The 24,374-nt window shown below is 43.5% G+C and overlaps 1 protein-coding gene across 1 annotated transcript; it reads left to right on the top strand.

Moving 5' to 3' along the window:
• The first annotated feature begins 1,205 nt into the window (after nt 1–1,205).
• EDN3 (endothelin 3) lies at nt 1,206–24,215 on the top strand. Its single transcript, XM_059713225.1, has 5 exons — nt 1,206–1,881; nt 1,999–2,230; nt 22,426–22,602; nt 23,460–23,563; nt 23,903–24,215. Exons 1-4 carry the CDS (start codon nt 1,830–1,832, stop codon nt 23,530–23,532), a joined length of 534 nt encoding a protein of 177 aa, XP_059569208.1. The 5' UTR covers nt 1,206–1,829; the 3' UTR covers nt 23,533–23,563; nt 23,903–24,215.
• Nucleotides 24,216–24,374: the final 159 nt, after the last annotated feature.

Raw genomic sequence — 24,374 nt, 5'->3', positions numbered from 1 at the left:
CCCCTGTACCCTGCCTGCCCATGCGCCCACCCACCCACCCCATCTGTGCCCAGGCCTGAGCCCGGAGAGGACTTATCTGCCCGCCTGGCTTGTCACGAGGCCTGGTCCTGGGGAGCTGGAGCCCCAGGGAGCCGCTAAGCCCCTCCTACAGCTTGGGAGGCTGGAAGTGTCCCACTGCTGCTGGACTGGCCAGGGGTGCCCTGCAGATGGGGCAGCCCCACATAGGCTGGGCCAGGGGTTGCCATACCAATTAATTGTTTATGTACATCCCCCTAGTTATAACAACCATCCTGCTCATGTTGTTAGCCAGGTTTTTGCCTTGGTTTCTCAATCTTTGGACACAGGCTACAAAATAGTAATAAGGTTTAGCTTAATTTGAATGCGCTTTTACGTAACTGTGGCTATTGAATAACTCGCAACAGACAGTAGATTGATGGCTGCATAGAGAAAATTTTGCATTTCCCTAGAGAAGAGGGAAATTGTGCCTTTGAAATAAATATAGCACATTTGTCTGAAGTTTTTCCTATGAATGAAGAGTGCATTAAATTGAATTAATATTGTGATTTAGAAGTTATTTTGACTGCAGTTCCTCTTGCACTGAGCCACTTTTTAAAAGATCCTGGCATGATTTCACTTAAAATGCCAAACGGTGAATTTTTACTGATTGAATTACTTGAATTTCTTGTCATGCACTAAGATGCACGAAGTGCTGTAAGAGAAGATGCACCAAGTCCTCTTTAAAACACCAAGGCCTCTGGCAAAACTGGGGTTGTATTTTGCCTACCCCTAAAGGAAAAAATACATCAAATTATAACAATGTAGCTACATGCCTGTAGTTGTTAACAAGGTAAAAACAATCAGCAAATCCCTCAGGAAGAAGCAGCGACCGCGATTTATATTCATATAGGAAGCTGCACCAGGAGGCAACTGAAAACAGCATTTTACATATAACTACATTTAACTAACAAGGTGTTGTGTGTAAACCTTGTACCACATAACTAAGATCCAAGCAAGCTGGATTCTTGTCCCCTAAAGGCAAAGAGTGCATTTTGAGTCATCTCATCTGAATCCCAGATGCGTGCTGCCAGGCCAAGGTTGCCTTTCACTCGATAGGGATTACCTCCACCTTTTAAAGTTTCTCAGTCTTCCCATGGGCTCTTTTCCCATTCCTAGCCTTGTTCTTCCACTGATGATCAGCGTTAGGCAATGTTTTATATTACAAAATGGACACGGCAACCAAAACGGTTGCATGAGGCGCACGGTTCAAACACCTCTAAGAATACACGAGGCAAAGAGGGTGGTAGACGGCCTGCGGATAGGGAGCTAGGGGAAGAGATTAAGCAATTTGCCGAAGGCCTCACGGGAAACCAGGGGCACAGGTGCATTAAAACCCAGCGTGGATTTGAACGGCAATGACTGCTCTAACGTGGGCCTGGCCTACCCCTCCGACGGTTCAACGCCGCAAGCAACAGAATGAGCTTGTCCAAAAGGGAGGGCCGCGTACCCCCTGAAGCAGTCCTGCCTCCTCCCTTCCTCTACCTGCCCAGTCCTGCGGGCCCCGAGAAAGCAGGAGCGCCTCCAAAACAAGCCCCGTGCATCCCGAGAGCGGAGCCAGGCAGTGTCAGGAAGGCAGCTGTCCTCTTGTGGGAGGCGTCTGCAAGTGTTCACCAGCAGCTCCAGGCTGGGAGGCGGGAGAAACCGAGCCATGGATCCGGCTTGCTTGTGACCACAGTCTGCTCCAGTGCACGAGGGGGAAGGACGGCACAGCAGCAGGCAGCGCCCCGGCATCTGCCGCCCTTCACCTCCGCCCGGCGCCACTTGGGTTGTTCATGGAGCTGCGAGTCCTGCTGCTCCTCGGACTTACAATCACATCCAGCGCAGGTAACAAACGCGGGGTCGCCCCGAGCCCCTTCTTGCCCCGCCGGCGCCAGGGGAGGGGAGCCAGCGGGCGGCGGGGACGGGGAGAGCCCCGCTCAGCGCCTCTTTTGCCGCCCGCAGGCTTCTCGCTGCCCGTGTCCCGCCCGTGGGGCGGCAGCGCCGAGCCCCGGCCGCCCGCCCCGCGGCCCCGGCACGGCGAGCGCGGCGAGGCCGGCCACGCGGCGGGGCTGCCGGCGGCCGGGGGCGGGGAGGCGCCGCGCCGCAGAGCCAAGCGCTGCACGTGCTACACCTACAAGGACAAGGAGTGCGTGTACTACTGCCACCTGGACATCATCTGGATCAACACGCCCGAGTGAGTCCCGCGTGGGACGGGCCGGGGGGGGGGGTCCCGCGCGACCTGCAGCGTCCCGCCGCCGGGACCCGAGGGGCAGCCGCCGGGCTGAGACGCGTGTTTGCAGGAGAGAGGGGGCAAGACGCCCTCCCCCCGCTGCTTTTGTTTTTATCAGGTTCAATTTTCAAATGTCAAGCCTAATAGTTACGTTTTAAGACCTTGACTGAGCAAGCCTGGGTGGCTGGAGCCTCTCCTCCCTCGCAGACCCACCGTCTGGGGCTTTGGAGCAGGCAGTGCAAACCCAGAGAAGTAAAACCCAGACTGGGCTAGGCTTATACTAGTCCTGGGGTAGGAGGGGGTTAATAAAACATGCATGCACATTGGCATAACAAAGTGGGGAATGGTCCCAGGCAGGGCTCAGTGCGAGCCCCGTCTCATCTGATCTGAGCCAAAAGGCTGAGCAGCTGCCCCCCCCCCCTCCCCTTGCAGCCTAGGAAGCTCTCACTTCCACATAAATAAGCAGACAGACTTGAAGGCCCTGCTTTCAAGAGCAGATTAGCCCAGTAAGAGGGTGCTGTTTTCCCAGATCCCTTTCTGAGCAGCTGGCACTGCCCTCCCTGTCTGCTGGGATCTGTTTGTCAACACCTCGCCATGCCCCGGAGAGTTGAGCAGTGAGCTTTTTAATCTACAGCATGCCTCACCCCTTTGTGAGGGGCAAGAGAGCAACTATAGACAAAGTATCAAGCCTATTATCGCCTGCTACCACCCTGACCGTTTAGGTTGGTACACGCTGCATGAGGAACGCTGGGCAGGTTTTGCTGAAGCAGTTTACCCCTAGAAAATTCAGAAAGTATCTTTTTTTTGGTTCAAATCCTCATGAAAACATTTTGAAATGTTACATTTCTGCCCCCCTCAACAAATGGAGATTCAAACAGCTCTAAGTTAGGATATGCAGAGCCTGCCTATAGAGAAGCAGGGTCAAGGGAATGATCTAGCCTTGGGAGTAGCGACAATTTGGCCATAGCCTCACATCTCCTGTGCTCTGTGTGGTAGGATGCCTACAGGGACTCTTCTCTCTCTCAAAATCCAGTAAGTAATAGGATCTAATACATTTAACAGGGAATTGTTTCATGGGCTATTTCTACATCTACTTGACATGAAATATAACTCAGTGGCAACCACAGCAATTATGTCAGTAAAATATAATTAGGAAAAGTTTACTATATTTTTAGCATACTTGAAGAAGAGAATTTGATGCCCAAAAGCTTTTTCAACAGATTTCACAAATGTACATCTAGCACAATAAAAGCTGTCACGAAAAATCTTTGCCTCTGACATTTCTTGGGCCATCATGGCTACAACACTCCAACTTGCTATATTTTTAGCTTCATTTAATGAATTTGAGACACAGGGGAACCATCAGTGGTGGACACAGATGTTCAGAGAGGTTAGACCTTTTTAATTAATTAAAAAAACTTTATTTTTCTTGCTGCTGCTATTTTGATACAATCAAAGCAATAACAAAGTTAATCAAGTCAGTGGGTCTTGACTTAGAAGCCCATTCAGCACCACCTCATTTGTGAACTCACCAATGAATTCTAGCTGGCTCTTGACAAGTCTTTTGAACTTTGCCACCCTGTAAACATGCTGTTAACAATCACTCCAGTTCTTCAAGTTCTAGCATTGTCACCAGGCTTACTTAGAATTAAATCCCAGCTACATGTCTGGCTTGAATGATGAAACTACCTTCCCTTTCCCCTATATTTTGAACAAAGAATTTAAAAAATGTTTCTCCGCTAGTCCCGAAACTAATCTGAACCTTTTGGGATCAGATTCTGTTCCCAGAATCTATTTCAAATGTCCCTTTTCAGTCCAAGGTGGACAGGATTTTTTCACCTGACCAAGTTTTGCTGAGAGCAGCCAATAGAAAAAAGAAAGTTTAGAATGCAACTGAAGTTTTCAAGAAATTCAGAAATGTAAAAATTTCTATATAAGGGCCCATATGCTGCTGTTTCTATTTCAGGTTATGTATTTCAGGACTGTTTCAGAACTATTTTGTATCTATTTCAGGGCTTGCAGGATATTTTATTTTCATAAAAAACACATCTTACGTTTTAGTTGAGTGCTATGCTATTTTTGACTTAAATTACAATAGCAAATAACATAATGCTCAGTTAACAGAAACTTGAGTTCTCAGATAAATTTTAGCTTTATAGTGAGAAATACCCGCATGAAGTATTCACTATTTGAGACTTTGCATTACTGGTTCTTTAAACCAGGTAGACAAATTTTTAAAAGGCTGAATTAAAAAATAACCCCCATCAAACATTATGCAAAATGTTTTAAAGCCTGTTACCACAAATCACTGGTCATGAAAGTAATCCTGCAGACCTCAGGAGTAGGACCATTCCCGTTGCATTTCAAAGTCAAGTCCTTACTTTTGAAAGGCTGGATTTCTCTAGTAAATCAATCATATGGTTTTCATTTTTAAATAGCAAAGGACAACTTTAATAGGGAGACAGGGTTCAAACAGATAAATCTTTTGTTACTATGGCTTTGGCAGTGTCAATAAAATACGCACATCTGTTGCATAAACATTCATGTATTAATCACTCAGGATACGATTCTCCACTTTGTTATGCCGATGTGAATGCATGTTTTATTAACCCCCTCCTCACCCTGGACTAGTATAAATCTAGCCCATGAGGCTTTCAGCCTGGGTTTTATTTCTATCCCTTATTATTGTTACTAATTTTTATGCAGCTTGGTGAGAAGTTTTATGCAAGCTATGTAATAGATAATACACTATGACCCATACAATGGCAAGGTTAGAGATTTGAACTGTTTGAGAGTGTAGCTATGACATGAGTGAGAACTAGGTCATCTGAGATGTTTTGTGGGTGGACCCTGGGTGGACTAAACCTGTGGGTTCCAGGTTTTCTGGAAGCAGCGAATGTCTGCAAGGTTAGGAGGTTGGAGGTGATGGTGCTAACTGGAAACTCTCAAGGGCTGGTGCGGTAGAGAGTGGGACTTTGGGAAGTGAATAGGGAGGGAAATAGGTGGCCAGAAGCTGGCTGAGAGAACCCAGGACCTGAACCACCTAATGTCAGCTAGCTGTCCTGCTTTATTGCTGCTTCTTAATTATCCCTGCTCTAATCCAGAAGAGCAAGTCCAGCAAGAGGGGAGGCAAAGAAACTGCATAACTGCCTGAAAGGAAACCATTACTATAGGACTTGTGTCAAGGAAGAATGTATTTTGAAGCAAGAGGGGATGTTGGTCTAAGGACATAGGCAAACAAGGTTCTTTGGGTAAATCTGATATCTTTTATTAGACCAACTAAAGTAGTTGCAAAAATTCTTCTTTGCAAGCTTTCAGGTGTTTGTACCCAAAAGCTTGCAAAGAAGAATTTTTCCAACTATTTTAGTTGGTCTAATAAAAGATACCAGATTTACCCAAAGAACCTTATCTGCCAGGGAAGGAGAGTATCATTGCAAGTGCCTGGTACTTGGGAGAAGTAGCTTTAGATACATTTACAGAGCTTCCACAAAGGGGTGTAATGCACTTCTGAACACACATACAGTCCTGGAAAGGGTGGTATGGAGATATTTTGTCAACTGATACACACATGTCCAATGCAAGAAGAGCAAGGCTGGGTTTTAGTGTCAGACATCTAGATACACAGGGCCTAATTCTTTGCTGACTTTATGCCCTAAGCAATGCCACTGAAGTCAGTAGGGTAGATGAGAAAGTGCATGCATAGAATTTGGCCCATAGTGAGTAGTTTTATATCATCTGGAAGTGAAGCAACTTTCTGAATAAGGAGTGGACACAATGGCCGTTGCTACTGCATGGGGCATTTGACAATGGCCTTGTTATGTGACTGTTGCTGTGTGCTTGCTACTGAAATGGTATTTAGTAGTGGCATACTTGATTCTTAAAGAAAGCCTACCAGAAATGTAGGTTGGGCACCCCTAGAGAGGTGTTTCTTTTGCTTTTAAGCAAAAACAGTAGAAAACCAGAAAGATGGTTTCTGAAAACTAGATGCGTTCTGACATTTTCCTTTGATCCCACTCCTGTTATACTTACTTTCCTTCTCTTATTTCCTCTCCAGTCTTTCCCATCCTTGCTCTTAAAATCAGCTTTCCCTATTATCCCAGTTTTCTTCTCTTATCCCCCTCTGAATGACATCCTTCCTACTGTGTCATCTCTTATTCCCTCCTTTCTCCTGTGGCAGCCCTGTTTTACTGTTCGTTATGTACTTTGCTGCAAAACTTCCCCTGCCCTGCCCCTCTCTCTCTCTCTCTCTCTCTCTCAAGAGAAAATGCTTTTAACATTGTTTTAATATATTCAAAACAGACCCTGGTCTTGGCATCTCCTCCTTCCCCAGGGAGGTGGTTGAAGTTTCAATAAAAACAATGCTGGAGGCAGAGTACCAACCCAGAGCAGTTTTATCACAGCTGAGAAGCTGCTTAGATCAGCAGGGAGGAAGGTGTAGAAAAGCAGAAAATTGCACCACTTCTGGGCTCTGATCCTGCAGCCACCCAAACTTAAATGAATGTTTGCATGTGCGTGTAGGTATGTCTCTCTGAAAATGCAGATGAACTACTGGGTTACTTTAGACCTCTGAGAAAGCTGGTGTTATTTTGTTGCCACTTTAGTCTTGCTTTACTAGAACTGGTCGGAGCATTAAGCAGAAAGGAAGGAGTCCTAAATTAAAGTCATAGCAGAGTGAAGCAACTAATTAATATCTTTGTGGACATAGGTTCCAAAGCAAAGGTTTATGAAAATGGGTATACTCAGAGGAGATTGATTTTTCAGTAATAATGACCAAACTGCTTTGTGACTGGTGTCCTCTGTCCAATGGTTAATTGTGTGCCTCAGATCTATAATTAAAGATACTGCAAATCTTTCAACAGAAAGAATTACTTCTCGTTTAAGCAGTATCCATAGCTTAGACATCACCATAACACAGATAGGTTCAGGTTAATTATGTCATTGAAATAAATTAGAAAAGAAAACCAAATCTTGTCTAGGTTAGAATTTCAAATCTTTGAGGATCCCTGTATTTTGAGGGAAGCTAAGCATGTGCTTCCAAAGGCAACATGTCATCCACTTAGTAAACTTTGCAATTCTGCCTCAATCGTCTTTAGGGGGGACAAGCTGGATTGACAGCTTTATCCTGCTCACCTGTCAAATTATGTCCACCTGACCTAGCAGGATCACACTAAGAAGCAAGTTAGGCTCTTGATGAACATTCAGTTTTTAGTCTCTTAGCTAAGCCTGTTGTTGACGAGTGGGCCTGTTTTGGAATGGACACTTGTTGCTAACCAGATGGATAACAATAACTGATTCAACATCTGTTAAGTCATCTAGCAGATATTAGAGGCTAATCACTTCCATTCCATTTTAGACTGGCAGCCTAGGAGGCTAATGTCCTTACCCTATTAAGTAGCCCCTTGAGATACTGTCAAGATAGTTTGCTGCTCACTGCTGGTCTCTCAGGATGTGACACTGAATACATACCAGCCTTTTCTTACATTCCATCCTAGGAAAGGCTAGCTTTTGGTGATGGTTCAAACTGAGCCCCATATATAATGTAGTCAAAAGCACTTTTATCCTTATGCATAAAAGGAAGTATTATACGTGTAAAATGTTATTAGGATTATAGTATCTAAAGAGAAATATAATTAAGCACAGACAATGAACTGTAGGTAATATAGAATGCAGCCAAGCACTCAGTATTTCCCCTAATCACATATGTACTTAACTAACTTTAAGCATAGTGAAACACAGTGTGGTTAGGCATATGCTACTTTGCTGAATATGGACTTAAGTTACCAAGCCAAAGACCTTACAATCTAAATATTCAGCTCATCTTGTAAGGCAGAATTTAGCACAGCAGAGTATTACATGTCCGCAAAAGAAGAGTACAAGCCTACTGATTCTTGTGGGACTGTGCATGTAACTCAAATGATTCTAGCATAGCCTGATCCTGAGTCTTTATTTTCTGAGCCAGCTAAGGCATTTGAATGATGTCTTTTTGATAAATATTACCAGATTATGAATACTTAATTTCAGCAGCTTTAGATATTTTCTAGACTCCTCAATCTCTTTGTAGAAAACCTGTCCTGAGACTGATATAACACAGTGTTTATCACCCCATTAAGAAAACAACACAGGGACATTACCAGCTACCTGTTGATTCTGCCTTTGTCTTGTCCCTCACAGCATGGGCTGTAGCCAGCATGTGGTCTGCTAGCGAATGCTGAGAGGTGTCTGTGTAAGACAGAGGGGATGGGGTGGTGGGGGGGAGCAGAGGGAAGCCAGGCAGATGCCTGCAGTCTCTGCTGAGCTCCAGCCAGGGAGCAGAGGGGAGGGGCCAGCCCTGCTGTGGAGCAGAGTGTCTCGCCCAGCCCAGAGAGCATTCTGGGATGCTGGGGGAGTCTTGAACTGGTTGAACTTAAACCAGCAAGGGGTCTGGGACAGACAGTACATAAACTGGTTGGACCCAAATCGGTTAAACCTGGTCGAATGTAATGTCAGGCTTATCTCAAACTGGTTTCAGCCATTTTCAAACTGGTTTATGTGCAATGAACATCTGTTCTATTACAGGTTTAAACCAATTTCTGATCACTTAAACCAGTTTGTGCGTAATGTCTGTCCCTAGCCTAAGAATTAGAATTCTGCACATAAATTGAATCACTGATCCTGATTCTGAGTCGGGGTGTTGTATAGCCATCTCCACTTGGCCTTTTCTTACTGACAAAACTTATCTACCTAATACAACAGTGGAAGGTAATTCAGTATAATTCCCATTCTCATCAGTGTTAAGATATTGCTGAAGTTGAGTCTCCCATAGATATGTAGTTTACTTTTTTGCCCTGACAGACCATGAAAATCACTTCATGTAGGGACTGACATTATGCACCACTGTGAAAATTCCCTACTGAATTAGCTCATCTAAAACAGTACAGTGACACAGAAATTCTCAGCACTTCCATCCTCCCCTTAATTCACCATAACTAGCAGTTTAGCAAGCCATCTGACCCTGCAATCCTTTTTGCATGCAAGACCCTCAAGCACTTAATAGGAACTGTGCACGAAGCAATTTCAAAATTTTGCCTTGAAGTTGAGGCTTAGTAAATATTTCTTACTTCTTGAGCAAACTTTTTATAAGAATTTCATGAGACTGTAGAAAAATTTTCCCCACGCTTGCATTTCTTTCCTGGAACCTTGTTTACCCTTGTCCCCAGTGCTGTACAGCAGGAGTGCTCAACTCTGGCCTGTGGAGCCATAGGTATCTGGTCTGTGGGGCTTTCCACTGATTAGGACATTTTGTGGTAGGGAGGCAGTGGCAATAAGTATGTCCTGTCCACCCTGCTGCCAACTTCCCAAACCCCAAGCTCCATGCTGGAGGTTGGGGCCAGGTCACAGCCCCTCCCCCAACCCTTGTGGCTGAATGAGGCCAGGCCACATCCCTTCCCTCCCACGGGGCAGAGGTGGGCCTGGGCCACATCCCCCTTCCCCCACAGGGCTGGGCCCTGCCCCCTTTCCATGCCTGCTCCCCCCCATGGGGAAGTAGTGCCCCGCTCTGACCACCCTATGCTGTATCAGGACCATCAGCCGGATGGCCTGGGCACTGCCCACCTGGCCTGCTAGCGAAAAAGGTTGAACACCACTGCTCTACAGCAAGCTATAGCATACTGTCAGGCAAAGTTTTCAAGAGAGACTTAGGAGCCTGATTTCCTTTGAATTTTAATACACTTTAGATTCCTAATGACCTAACCTCTTCTGAAAAAGGGTTTATGTTCTAAAGTAATTTAATTGCCGTGGAAAATTTGACTTGTCATCTGGCCATGTGCAGTGGAACAATCTGGTTTTAGAGACTAAAATTTTTTAGAAAGGGTACTTGGAAGTTCAGTGTATCCTCCTCTCTGAAGGGTAGTGTGTGTTATGTCCTTTCTTATGATTTAGGTATCCAGGTTGTAGCCATATTGGTATAGAGGCAAAAGGAATCAAAACTTTTAGAAGAGGTGATACATTTTTTTTAGACCAGTTCGATAAATACACTAATTTGTTTGCAAATATCAAGTTAGTTTAATAAAAGGTATCATTTCTGTGAGTTTTGATTGCTATGATTTATGCACTGTTTTATTGTGAACAGAAAGAAGGAATACTGTCATGGGCTATATAAAATTAAGATATGTTTTACACAACACTGGTGTATATAGGGCTTGACAGCCAAGTAGGACAGAGATAGCAGGCCTTAAGGACGCCTTTATTTTTTAAAGAAAGCTATTGATAACAAAGCTAAAGTCCTGCTTTTTATATATGCTACATCATTTTGTAGTTAGAGCAATGTAAAGGAGCCTTGCCATACACAGGAATTAGGTTTAAAAACTCTTTTTCTTCCTTATAGGGTTTTCCTTGTTGAATAAAGGCTGCTATTGTATGTGTAGTTTGTTACAGTATTGCATTTACCTGCATCAAGCTGGGGCTACTTCCTGCAGGTCTTTCTTATTGGGGTCATGACAGTTTTGCATGAGTACTTTCCTCAAGGATGAAGCTGTCCATCTTTAGCTGTCCATCTGGCACAGCTTTACGAGCACTCGTGGTGCTCTGGCGAGTTTGCCAGAGGACTGGAAAAGGGCCAATGTGGTCCCCATTTTCAAAAATGGGAGGAAGGAGGACCCAGGAAATTATAGGCCTGTTAGTCTTACCTTGGTCCTGGGGAAGCTCTTTGAGAAAATTATCCAGGTGCATATCTGCGAGGGGCAAGCAGGGGAATGTATGCTTAGGGGCAACCAGGATGGGTTCATTAGAGGCAGGTCCTGTCAGACCAACCTAGCGGCCTTCTATGACCAGGTCACAAAATCCTTGGATGCAGGTGTTGCGGTGGATGTAGTCTTTCTGGACTTTAGGAAGGCTTTCAACACTGTCTCACCCCATTCTCATTAAAAAAATTAGGAGATTGTGGTGTCGATGCCTACATAGTCAGATGGGTCGCCAATTGGCTGGAGGGCCGCACCCAGAGAGTGGTGGTGGACGGGTTATTTTCAACCTGGAGGGATGTGGGCAGTGGGGTCCCCCATGGCTCGGTCCTCGGGCCCGCACTGTTCAACATCATCATCAGTGACTTGGAGGAGGGGGTGAAAAGCACCTTGTTCAAATTCGTGGATGACACTAAGATGTGGGGAGAAGTGGTCATGCTAGAAGGGAGGGACAGGCTGCAATTGGATCTGGACAGGTTACGGGGGTGGGTGGATGAGAATAGGATGGTATTCAATACTGACAAGTGCAGGGTACTGTACCTAGGGAGAAAGAACCAGCACCATACCTACAGGCTGGGGAACTTGCCTCTTGTCAGCACAGAGGCAGAAAAGGATCTTAGAGTCATTATAGACTGTAAGATGAACATGGGCTGCCAATGTGGGGACGCAGTCAGGAAGGCTAACCGCACCTTGTCATGCATCCACAGATGCATCATGAGCACGTCCAAGGAGGTGATCCTCCCCCTCTACGCAACACTGGTCAGGCCGCAGTTGGAGTACTGCGTCCAGTTCTGGGTGCCGCACTTCAGGAGGGATGTGGACAGCATCAAGAGGGTCCAGAGGGCCACCTGCATGATCAGGGGGCAGCAGGGCAGGCCCTACGAGGAGAGGCTATGGGACCTGAACCTGTTCAGCCTCCACAAGTGAAGGCTGAGAGGGGGTCTGGTGGCTGTCTATAAACTGACCAAGGGAGACCAGCAGGGAACGGGAGAGTCCCTGTTCCTCCGAGCACTACCAGGAGTAACTAGGAATAACGGCCATAAGTTGACTGAGAGTAGATTCAGGCTGGACATCAGGAGGTACTACTTCACAGTCAGGGCGGCTAGGATCTGGAACCAATTTCCAAGGGAAGTAGTGATCGCTTCTACCCTGGAGGTCTTCAAAAAGAGGCTAGATAATCACCTAGCCGGGGTCATTTGACCCTAGCATCCTTTCCTGCCCATGGCAGGGGGCTGGACTTGATGATCTGCTCAGGTCCCTTCCAATCCTACCAACTATGAAACTATCTGCACGTACACATGTGAACGTAGGCTGTGTGAGAGGAACAGAAGGATTAAAAGAAAATACATTTACAAGCGATTAAAAGTAAATAATGAAAGTATTATGAAAGCTGAGGTCACACTCACTGGTAAAACTACAGACAAGCAGAGCGAGTAGATAGTCTTTCTAGTATCCATTAGTTCTCTTTGATTGATAGATTGTCATTATTATTTGTCATTTTTAGTTAGAAATTGTTAAGAACAGTAAGCAAAATGACATGTTCCCTAAATATAAAACCTGCGGCAACTTTCAATGTGTAATTCTGTATAAATGTTCTATTCAAAAGAAGACTATTTCAAATTAATGTAATTTGTTGGTCATAAGTCCATTATTATGATTATTTTTATTGCATACAGATTATCGGTATTTTTTAGGCAGGAAAACAGATGAGCACCTAGGCAAGTGCAATGTTTAACTTACATGTGCAAGCATTGTAGTTATGTGCAAACATGCACCCGGTATTGGCAATGTGTGCGCACAGTTTGAGCTCAATAAACTTCTCTATCTCGCTCTTAATGTATACTGCAAAAAGCAGTCATTTGAATTTTCAAGACTTTTATTTCTCCTTTAAGGAACAAGGAACTCTTTCTCCCACATGCTTAAACCGTAACGGGGATTTAAAGATCTGTACTATACTAAATCCATCATTTAAAATCAATATTTACTATGTTTCTTTTTATCCTTCACATTGCTTGAAGCTCTTTACTGCAGAGATGCAAGCAGATGTGGCTCCAAGTGATTAATTCCTGTCTCACAGTATCTCATATTGTCTCATGCCTTTTAAGGGTCACTGAAGAAGGGGAGGGAGACAAAGTTTGGCTGACTCCGTTCCTACACTGATGTTGTAATGGATACAGGGAAAACAAATTTGGAGTGCTGGCAATCCTTCCCTCGGAAACTAAGATTTCCAAAGGGGTTTCTTTTTTGTTGTTCTGTTTTGTTTTTGTGGGGTTTTTTGTGTTTTTGTTTTTTAGTCTCTTGGTTCTGGTTTGGCTTATCTGGTTAAGCTTTTACTATGATCAGCTGCAGCATTAGATAAGGTTGAAGGAAAAAGAATCACTATGACACCCAGTACAAGACTTACAGCTCTGAGAATCCCTCTAACTTGGAAATCGTTATCATGTTCAGTGGTTTTCCTTGTAGTATTAGAGGGAGCAACTTATTGTAAACTGTTTGCTCTTTTAGCAGTTGTGATCTTAAAATATGAACAGGTTAAAGGGCTGGTCTTTAACACAGGAACAACCAAGAAATGTAAAGTGAATCAACTAAAAGCGTGAAGTCATTGTGCATAAATTAAAGTGCTTTAAACACCCAACTGGATATTCTTCAGGTTTACAAAATACAACTTTACACCTGAATAAGAGTGTCCACAAAGGTGTCTGCATGTTTTTTAACTTACACACTTTGACTTTGCATCTTTAGTTGATTTGCTTTACTTTGCCTTGATGTCCCCATGTAAATATCGTCACGTATAACTTCACAAATAGGATGCCTTCGGGCTAAGCTATGAAACTTTTTGTCTTTCCTGTGCCTGTTCTAAGATTTAAAACATACATGTGCAGCTGGTAATGTGCTTGAGAGAACCAGGCCCAATGTCAGCCTTCATTGTCTATTCTGATGCGAGTGAAATGAGTTTGTGCCATTTTCTTGTATAATGAACGCCTGTCCATGTTGTTGTCAAGTTCAAGTGCCATCCTCTGCCTCAGTTTCACCCCCTCACTCCTGATCATTTTGCTTAACTGCTCCATTTTTCTCTTTCTCCTACTCTTTTGGCACAAGATTTCTCATGCCTCCCCTTACAATTGAAGCAACCTTCCATATTTTGGTTCTGTGGGTTCAAAAATCTGGCCACAGCACTTTATATTTGAGTCCTGCTATGAATGAACTCACTGTTTGGGCTGGTTGTTCCCACTTCAACCCCTTCATTTCCCTCATGGCACAGCTGCTCCTGTTTTTTAGGAAGTCACTCACTCCCAAGCCAGTAATCGCCAATACTTCCAGTAAACTTTGTTCCTGTCAATCATGGTGGGGACAGGAGAAGTAATGAGAGCTGAAATCTCACTAGCCAGAAGTGCTACATCTGCCTTTTGCTATAAACTGACATCCAAACAGCTTGCTGTGCCATGACCATAAGGCTAGGTTAGACCTGGGGGAGGTCCTGAGTGATTTCAAAGACTCATGTACTTAGGTTCCCTTCTGCCTGTCAATCTACAAAGATGTTATTTCATTTAATTAGTTAATGTTCTGAGGGAGTGTGTGGCATATATTTAGTCCTTATGGAAAAACAGCCATATGGTGCAATAACAGAAAAGAACAATGCTGTGAAATTCCATAGCACGTTTTTATAAGATTTCCATTCCCGACAATATACATATACATTAGTAAACAGCTGCTGCATATTGGACATGGATAGTTACTCCCACAATACCCAGAACTCTCTCACTTGTAACCAAGCAGCTGGCCTATTGCCTGGTTCTCAGGGACTGAAAAATGAGGAGGAAAGTATCATTTAGTTTTCCTTGGAACGTTTATACTTGTGAATGCGAGTTCTGATACTTTTTTATGCTTACATCTCTACACCTGTAAAGTGTGGATGATGCTATTTCCAATTGTCACTGTAAAAAATGTCTGTGGAGCACTCAAACTTAAAGGGCTATGTCACAGTTATATTATTGCTACTGGCTCTGCTTTTAGACAATGGGCAATTTCCATCCTGTCCATAAGCAGTTCAAGGCAGGGACCATCTTATTATGTTTGTGCAGCATCAGATAGAACCGGCATCTCACTCTCTCTTGCCTTCAGGTACTTTTTGTAATATAATAATAATAATAGACCATAAGGGATTTGGAGAGAGAATGTGGCTGTGTGGATGTAAATACAAGACCCAGCTGGGTAAACATTTTCTTGGCGCAATAGTAGATTAATTGCTGTGGTCTGGACATGTCATGCTATTCTGATCTGATGGTTTGTTGCTCTCTTCTGAAGATATGGCATATCATCCTTGAATGTCACGTGTTTCCCATTGCAAACCTCAATGAAACATACTTTAGCATGTTTGGGATGCTTGCATGCCCGTTCTCAACATGCTTGATTTGTGAAACATTTGGAAGTTACTGGGAGAAAGGCTGCTAGCAGAGTAAACATTAGGAAATTTGAGTTCTGTGTACCAATCTCTCTCACCCTGTTTTAAGAAAAAGAAATACCATTTAATTTTGAATTATTATGAACACTCCTTGTGCCAGGAATTTTTGGTATCAGCTATTTTACTGAAGTGTGGCCTGGGCCGGTAATGTATTTTCTTTATCAGCACACATAAAAAGACAGATAACTCTGTTGGGCCTGAAGTCATAATGCTTGTAAACCCTGTGGGTTGTCTCCTTGAATCTGGCATCTAAGAGCCATCAACAGCAAACTATGCAAGCATTTATTTTGGCAAAAAAATATTCAGGCATGTATCTAAAGTCAGAGACTTCAGTACACATTTAAAGTTAAGTACGTGCTTAAGTGCTTTGCTAAATTGGGACCTAACTGACTTGCTCATAGCTACCTTTGGAATCAGTGATAAAGCTAGGATTAGAATTTGGGATTTCCAGTCTCAGGCCAGAGTCAGAACAAGCTGCCTTTGTCATTTACTGCTGAAGAAAATTAATGCTTCCTTTGAATGGCTAAATACAGACAGTCAAAAAGCCTGAGGCTGAATCCATTCAATCTTTGCAGATTAATCTAAACCGCGTAGATTGAACCGATAAGCAAGTGAACAGACTTTCACTTTTGATTCTGGAAATGCAGCCACATGCCTGCAGTGGCCCATTCTAGAAGCTGGAGGGCGCTAGAGCATGCCTCCCTGCTGTGCTGAAGCAGACAGCTTGGGCCAATGCTAGGCTACCCACCCTGCAAGGAGGGGTTTGCAGGAGAGGTACAAAGCATCCTGGGATGCTGGGGGACTATAAGTTTTAACTTGAAGTTGGAGGGTAGCTAGGACAGAAGTTAAATAAACTGATTTAACCTAAATCATTTAAGTCTGATACTACATCCATCCAAATTTATCTTAAACCAGTTTTGGCCATTTTGAAAATGGTTTATGTGCACTGAACTCTGTGGTGTTACAGATTTGAACTGATTTCCAATCGCTTATACTGGTTTATGTGTAATTCCCGTCCCTAGCCAACATGACCTTCACCTTTGTCTAAGGGACCAGGAGACAACATGTAGTAGGATATCCCCATGAATGGTGGTGTATTTATCCTGCTGACTCTCAGCACACCATGTAACAACTGTGGATGGTAGCTCTTAACAATGGACATTTCTATATGCACAGAGCCAAAATGGACAGAATGCTTCTGCCAAGTTACAAAATATAGGTTGCAAAGCACTGTTGCTGATATTGAGGGCTCTGCTTCACAGCTAGGAAAGAGAGACCGCTCTTGAAAACAGTGTTGATAATATCTTAACCAAAAGGCTTTCCTTGTGGTTAAAAATTTGTATAGAACTATGAGTGGCTGATACCTCTGGCCCTACCACGCAGCAAAAATCATGTCCCAGCCTGGTCTCAAAATTAAACAGTAACAATCAAAATGCAAAACCAGTTCTAAAGGTTCCCCCAATCTTTTCCTCTTACCTGTATTTCATTAAAAACAAACATGTTTTTTAGAGGCGGTGTACTCATCACTGCCTACAAAATCAGGTCTCTTTAAGGAATCTCAAGCTGGGCACTTAAATACTGAAGCAGCCAAAGCCACTAGTTGCTTTTAGAAATCCTGGCCTAAAGTAGTAGGTGATGCATCCTCTGCCAGGGGAGGTCTCTTATACCATCACAAGGATTACATGGATATTACATCCTCATTTTTCAAGGGAAAAGTCAACTTTTACATACAATCCCATCAAATCTGACAAATCCCAGAATTTCCTCCCTAGTTAGCAGGACAAATGCAATGCTAGATTTAGCATATGAAAATGTTTAATTTTCTCAAGAATGAGACTCACAAGCAGTACAGAAGTTAAAATCATTCCTATTATTAAATGGACCTTTTAGGGCTGCAGCTGTGAAATGCCTTGAAACTGTGTTAAAGCCACCTAATCTCAACTGCCTGGGACATTTATTTGTATACAGTTCTTACTTTGTCTTGTTTTTACAATACAGATGACATTCCTTTTTATTTTTCTGTGCTGCCTGTTATTTAAGTGTCCTGCTATGTCTCAGTGTTGGAATAAGGTCTCTGAATATTAAGAGTTTCAGGTGCTTTTACAGCAGATGTTTTGTTACATTGGTTAGCCTACATGTCAAACACAGTAAATCACTAAAACTAAGCTACACTTACTAAAATAAGTCACTGTAGTCCATTTTGCAGTGTATTGGCTCTGATTTACTGTAAAAAAAAATGTTGTAGTGCTGATTTGTAAATGCATTTATCAGAGATTGGGTTTCCTGGCACACAATGAGTGAGCACTCTAGCCATGGGAACTTTTCTTCAATGGGTGTTTACAAAAGCTGCAAGTTTAATTATTGTTATCAAAGGAGCAGCCGAGAAATATGCTGGATGTGCCTCTTCAGTTTCCTGAGACATAAATCACACCTTGAGTGCTTTTTTCACACCCAAATGCTAAAGCAAAAAGGTGAGACTGCTCATTTCTATGGACAAATGCACCTTTCCTGCTCCAGGGCATTCTCAGAAACAGGGCAATTACAACCAATGCACTCAGTAAACTGAGCTCGTAGTAAATCCTCTCATTCCATGGACAACATTCATAACAACAGTTGTGTCAGCTTTTGATCTCAATTACAATGCTGTTACTTTGGGTTTACTTACATGTCACTGGGATTGGAACCAGGCTAGTTAAATTTACCATGGTTTGTTTCTGAATTACTGGGATTCAGAAGCAGATTATAAATCTCACTGATTCCAAGGGAAGAAAATGTGTATTTTATGCCATTCTGGATGGCTGATAGGTGCACTATTTAAGAGCAACATAAACCAATTCACTGGTTTCAGAGCTGAAGTGGTCTGAAAAAAAGTGGCAGCCTGTCATCACCGCCACCCTTGTCTTCAGGCCCAGCAGTTAATTCTGGTCTCCGTCATATCTGTTCTCCCCAGCCTCATCTGTGCTCCTTTTGCATTTCTTTGTCCCTCCAGCCCCATTCTTGGGATCAGCTCAGTTTCCCCTCAGATGTGAAGCAAGCTGCTTTGTCAAGGCCAGAACCAACATATTTGATTGAAGGAAGACAGTTGAACATGAGAAGAGCTACAGCACCTAGCATAATGGGACCCCAAATTGGGTTCTTTGCAGTACTGCAATATGTGTGTTAAATAATATTACTACAATGAAGTGTTGACAGTAATTACTATACCATGTCTAAAAACTGTAATTCTGCTTCCCTTTTTTTAAACCTAAAGATTACAATGCTACAAAAGTTTACTGCAAAGAATTATACTTAATCTACTGTAACAGTCTACAACTAAACTTGCTGCTAGGCAAATGCTTTTGATACTTGTTCAACTGGATCTCACAGGCCTTTCTTCTCACTTCTGAAGTAGCGACACAGATGCATGTGCTAACTTGAAACTCTAATATCTTCAGCTACTGGAACAATTAACCTACACATGCTTACATTTTCTCTAATTGCCAGTTACGCAAATATAAGAATGGATTAACTCTACTGGTTTCAAATGGGGTATGCCAGACATGTGGCGGTGAAACAGAAGGAAGAGAGAACATACTTCATCTGTTTATGAGCCCTTCCTGAGCGTTATCTTGGCTGAAACTGAAAAGGCCTTGGATTACTATTACCCAGTAGTTTAAGTTGATCTGACCTGGCTCTGAGTTTGTGTTTTAGAAATAAAGGAAGCCCTGAGGTCAGGGATGCGAGGAGATCTATAGCTAGAACTTAATTTTCCATTCCCAGCTGGAAGTCTGCACATTGACTTATATACAAACTTTAACTTGTATGTTTTACCCTTGCTCAAACTTCAATTGCCTTTAGCTCTATTTATGGGACAGTTATTGATCATTAAGACCAAAGTGCTCTTGAATACATTTGCCAAGGTTTGAAAAATGTTTTCAAACACCAGGTTTAGAAATGGTGTTCTTGAGGGCACAGGGGACACAATAACAGTCAGAATATTTCAAGTTACTCATTCAATGCAGTCCACTTTTCATACCATCAGGTGTAAAAGCACAGGTCAGTCATTGCTAAACCAGCCCTATCTTGGGTCAGTTCTTTTCATTTGCTTGACTGGCTACTCTGGAAGCCTGTTTTAGCATACTGCAAAAGGTCCTTTGGGGTTGACTTCTTTGAGCTGCAAAACACTCAGCTTCTTTGGGGATTCTGTTATCTGGCGCTCTCAGCATTTAGTTATGTGGCCACGGTAAGTCCACTTTCTCAAGCATGTTACTTGCACAGCTGTTGGTAGCTGTGCCTGCTCTAAAACATCACCATTCTTTGTTGACTGAACATCCAGCCTTCATGTTGAAAGCTATTTAACTTCTGTTGGATAAACTTGTTGCATTTCCATCACATTGTTCTATAAGGCTAGGGACAGACATTCAAAAAGCCTGAGCCTAAATTGATTCAATCTTTGCAGGTTAGTCTAATCTGAACTGGTTTGCAACTGTACAGACATTTCCTCTGGACTGGATTCGGATTCAGAGATTCAGCCACTGAATTGGGCCAAATCTCTGCCCAATTGAATCAGGGACTGAAGCTTTGCACAGTCCTAATTTGTTTATTTCCCTTCTTTAATTTACTGTGGGCAGGAGTAAAGACTCATCACCTGATAAATTTACTGTAGCTCTAGCTGTGAAACATGAGAGGAGAGCATATGGTGTTCGGAGTGGGTAACTTACATTGATACCTTGATTGTTTTAGCTGATGCTATTAAAAATCTTGGGAATCTTGCATTCTTGGAGACGGATGGAAAATACCATTTCTACACCCTCCAGTCTCCTATAAGTGTTGACTGATAGAAAATGTGTGCCAATCTCCAACTGCTAGCTTTTTAAATATAGTTCTTCAATGAAGACTAATTAAACATAGTTCAGCCACGTGGAGTTTGTCTTTCTTCCACTGCTAATTACTCACAGGCAAACAGTCCTTGTTTTGTAACCCTCCTTCAGAATGATATTCTTTTTGTTCTTCCTTCATGCTGTTTTGCTTTTGAAATGGGGATTGCTTCCCTTCTAATTTCAATTATATGGATTCTTGGGCTGGTTGGCCTGGCTCTCATGTAATTAGAGCTGTTTTCTTGACTTCCAAAAGTTCCATGTGGTGGCCACATGGTAGTAATGGAGACTCTCTCACCTCCCAAGAAAGCTTGATTTTTCACACCAATTTGCAAACAGCCTCCTGCACTAGTATGTTATTTGTGAGTTGTGGCATAGCAAAACCTCTTGTCACTAGGATGGCAATCAGCAATTTTAATGGATATCCATCTTTAGGGAGTGAAATATGCAATCTTGCTGGGGCTAAAGAGGACCCTGATGACATGCTTCTATGAGGCAGTGAATATGATCGCCAGTGGAGGACCAGTAATGACAACAATTTAATGGTCAGTAATACAATCACCTGCACAACTACTGACACCCTTGTTGGAGGACTCTTCTGATGATTCCATATTTTTGGATCCAGATCCATGTACTTCAGCATGACATGAGAAACTCAGTATACCAGTATCTCTCACTAATATTGAAAATGATTAAGCCACTGGGAGCTGTGCCTGTGTATCAGATGGCAAAAGTAGCCTTGCTGTAAGCCAGACCCTTTGATGGTCTCCACGCCAGCCTATCTATGGTTTAATGAAGCTCTGTGATCTACCCTCACTAAGAATCTGACCTTGAACTTTTAGTTTCACTAGCACTATTATACATGGAGAATGGAGACTGGCGCCTGTACAAAAATAAAGCATCAGTGCAAATTAAAATAAGCAACAACGGTCTGTCAATTGTCACAACCCAAGGGTGTGATTTTTGTTTGTGTGTGCTTCGGCACTGCTAAATTATTTCCCGCCACTCGTAGCTTTCTTTGCAGGGTGCGTTTCTAGGTTGCAAAAGAGAAATGCACGGTGCAAGGAGTTCCTGCCATTCGCATGCAAATTTGTGTCCCACTATTGGCCAGTTCTAAATTATTCCCACGTGGCGGCTAGCGATTGGTTTGCTAGCTGTATAAGAGGCTTGAGCGGTTTCCGCCCAAGTTGGAGGACTCCACGACTATCAGGAGGAGGAGAACTTCACGTCTCGTGAAGATCTCTAAGCGCTGCAGAGCCTATCGGACCCAGCGTGTATCTCAAGAAGGCTACAGGGGTCTGATCAGCCTCTCGCCTCTCCCTGTCGCCGCCTGATCCCTCGACGTACCCTTCCCTGCGTGCAAGTTCCACGGAGCCTAGCAAACTTCGTGTGAGTGTATCCAGAGCTCTGTCCGGGTTCGAGTCCTGCAGGTTTATCTTCCCGTCGCTGAAAACCCATTGTGACGTACTCTCGTGTTTTGCATCTTCCCGTCGCCGAAAACCCCCTGCGACGTACTCTCGTGTTTTGCATCTTCCCGTCGCCGAAAACCCCCTGCGACGTACTCTCGTGTTTTGCATCTTCCCGTCGCCGAAAACCCCCTGCGACGTACTCTCGTGCCCTGCAGGTTCGAGTTTTGTTTTGTTTTGTTTTGTAACTGCGACTCAAGCAAGTTTTCCTGCCTGCACCGCGGCCATCTTCGGTGCAAGTAAAATAATCTTTAATCAACCACTAAGTGTCCGTGCCTAATTCTAGCGTGCCGCCTGCCTTCCCCGATCCAGCGTGTCCAGGCTGCTGGCCACAGCCTGCCGCGCAAAAAACCCCCGAGGGCCTCGGACCACTCCCGGCCCGCACATCAATTACACAAGGATTTTTACTTGTGACATTTTATCTACCTTGATGGCTTTCTCTGAGGGTACAGGTCGAAAAAGAAAGAGTTATAGTCAGTTTTAGGAACAACATTTTTCTGGGAATACCATATTTGAATGTTATGGCAGAAATTAATTGCTCGCTATATTAGAACGGTAGGTTTCTTTTAATACAAACAAATACATGTATGAAAAACAAATACTGAACTATATCTACAGCAGCCCTTATAATTGTATAGCATCTCTGCGTTTCTCATAACAGGAGGACGGTCCCATATGGGCTTTCTAACTACCGAGGCAGTTTTAGAGGGAAAAGGTCTACAAGCCACCTTCAAAGGAACTCGGAGTCTTCAGAATGGTCTTCATTTCGATGTTCTTGTTTGGACACACATGACAAACAGTGTCTGCGGTTTTGCACAAGATCACAGGACACCAGAAGGTAAGAGTTTCTTTTTAAATGAACATCTCTGAATATATATACCTTTTATATATCTGGCCCATGGGCCAGATGAGTGGGGCGGATAGGTGGGCCAGATCAAGCCCACCCTGGGGCCTGGCACCTTCCCTTCCTGCCCCAGAGTGCTGGGTTTGGGTCCCAGGGGCCCAGCTCTACTCCCTCCTGCTGGGGTTGGTCCTCAGGAGCCTGGCACCACCCCCTCCCAGCCCATCATGCTGGGACTCTGTTCCAAGAGCCTGGCACTGTCCAGTCCCAGCCCCTCACAGTGGGATTGTGCTATGTGCTGGGATCAGGTTCTCGATCCAGCATGCAGGGCCCAGGGCTCTCCACAGGTCCAGAAATTTGGTGGTGGGGAAGCAATGCCATCTCTCTCCCACTGCCAACTTTTTGGACCCATGGGGTACCCTGTAGGCTGGATGACATGGAGCTGTAGGCTGGGTCTGGCCCATGGGTAGGGGGATGAGCACCCCTGTTCTATGTGATTCAGCTATTTAATGTAGATGGATTCATGAAGTGGCACACAACAAATGAAGCTGATCAATAATTGTGTTGATCCTAAATGAAATTCTCATGTATATTTTGATTGAAGTTTCTTTACAGAATTTTTTTTTGTAATGATGTGGCATCACAGAACTGGCAGACCTCCTGTCCAGACCTCCGGGATAATTCAGTGCGTGCTTAATGTTGTATTCTTTTCTGGCAAAGGAAAAAATTCAACACGTGCCTGTTTTCTTCTTTTCTAAGGAAAGTTTTTCATTTGACAACCTAAAAGCAGCTCTGTATTGTTGACTGACTTAAGCACAGTGATGAAACTAAGATATGTCTCATCTTTTCCACAGCAATCAGGTGTCACTGAAAAGGACATCAGAGGAAGAACATCACAGAAGAAAGGAACAGACTCTCGTTAAATAGCAGAGAGGAGCTGTGCAGTTTTTGAACAGAGGTACAGTATATATGTGCACTAATATATTTTATATTGGATGGAAATATTGGTTTGGGTTTCTGCACATTCAAAGATCTAAATTCTGGTCTTCAAAGTAGTGGAGTGGCTTCTGGCTACATAAAGGCAGGATCTGGCCACAGAGTTTTATTTTGTAACTTTGATTACATGTAAAAAAACATTCAGGCCTTCCTCCCAGAAACAGCAAAAAATCATGCTGTTACATCATTCAGGCCTTTCAGGCCATAAGACAGCAGATTTGTTTGCAGTGGTCACGTGTTTGATGTCTGTAGTGGAGTTCTGATCATGACTGTCATCTTTTTTTCTCATTTTGCTTTGGAGCAACTTGGGACATGTTTGCCTATCCCCTGCTCCATAGGTCACCAAGGCACAGAAAATGGAACAAATGTATAGAGAAGAGGATAGAAAGCAGAGTAACTATGGTTTATATGCCAGATGTGGAGAGTTAAACTGGACCTAGCATCTGGTTTAAGATAACTGTCTCCAGCTCTGTTCTCCAATCCACTCCTGGCATTGACACATCACTTCAGAAATGCAGTCTTGCTGCCAATGTAGGCAGAGACTTTCAGTTCTGGTCTGGAATGCAGCATCTGTAAGAACCAATGATGTGCCAAAAATAAATTTCTTATATGAACCCCTGTTGTTATCAAGGAAGGTATTTGGATTAGAAGTCACCAATTAGCACTCATTCTTATGATGGATTCCAAATCAGATCTAATTAGACTTTCATATGTCATTCATGGCATCCACAGTTAATCAGGGACATAATTATATGCCCAGATATGCTGGAGTC

Source organism: Alligator mississippiensis, chromosome 9 (assembly GCF_030867095.1).
Source record: "Alligator mississippiensis isolate rAllMis1 chromosome 9, rAllMis1, whole genome shotgun sequence".
Lineage (NCBI taxonomy): Eukaryota > Metazoa > Chordata > Crocodylia > Alligatoridae > Alligator > Alligator mississippiensis.
The sequence above is the reverse complement of the archived record's forward strand: the minus strand, read 5'-3'. Positions and strand labels throughout refer to the sequence as shown.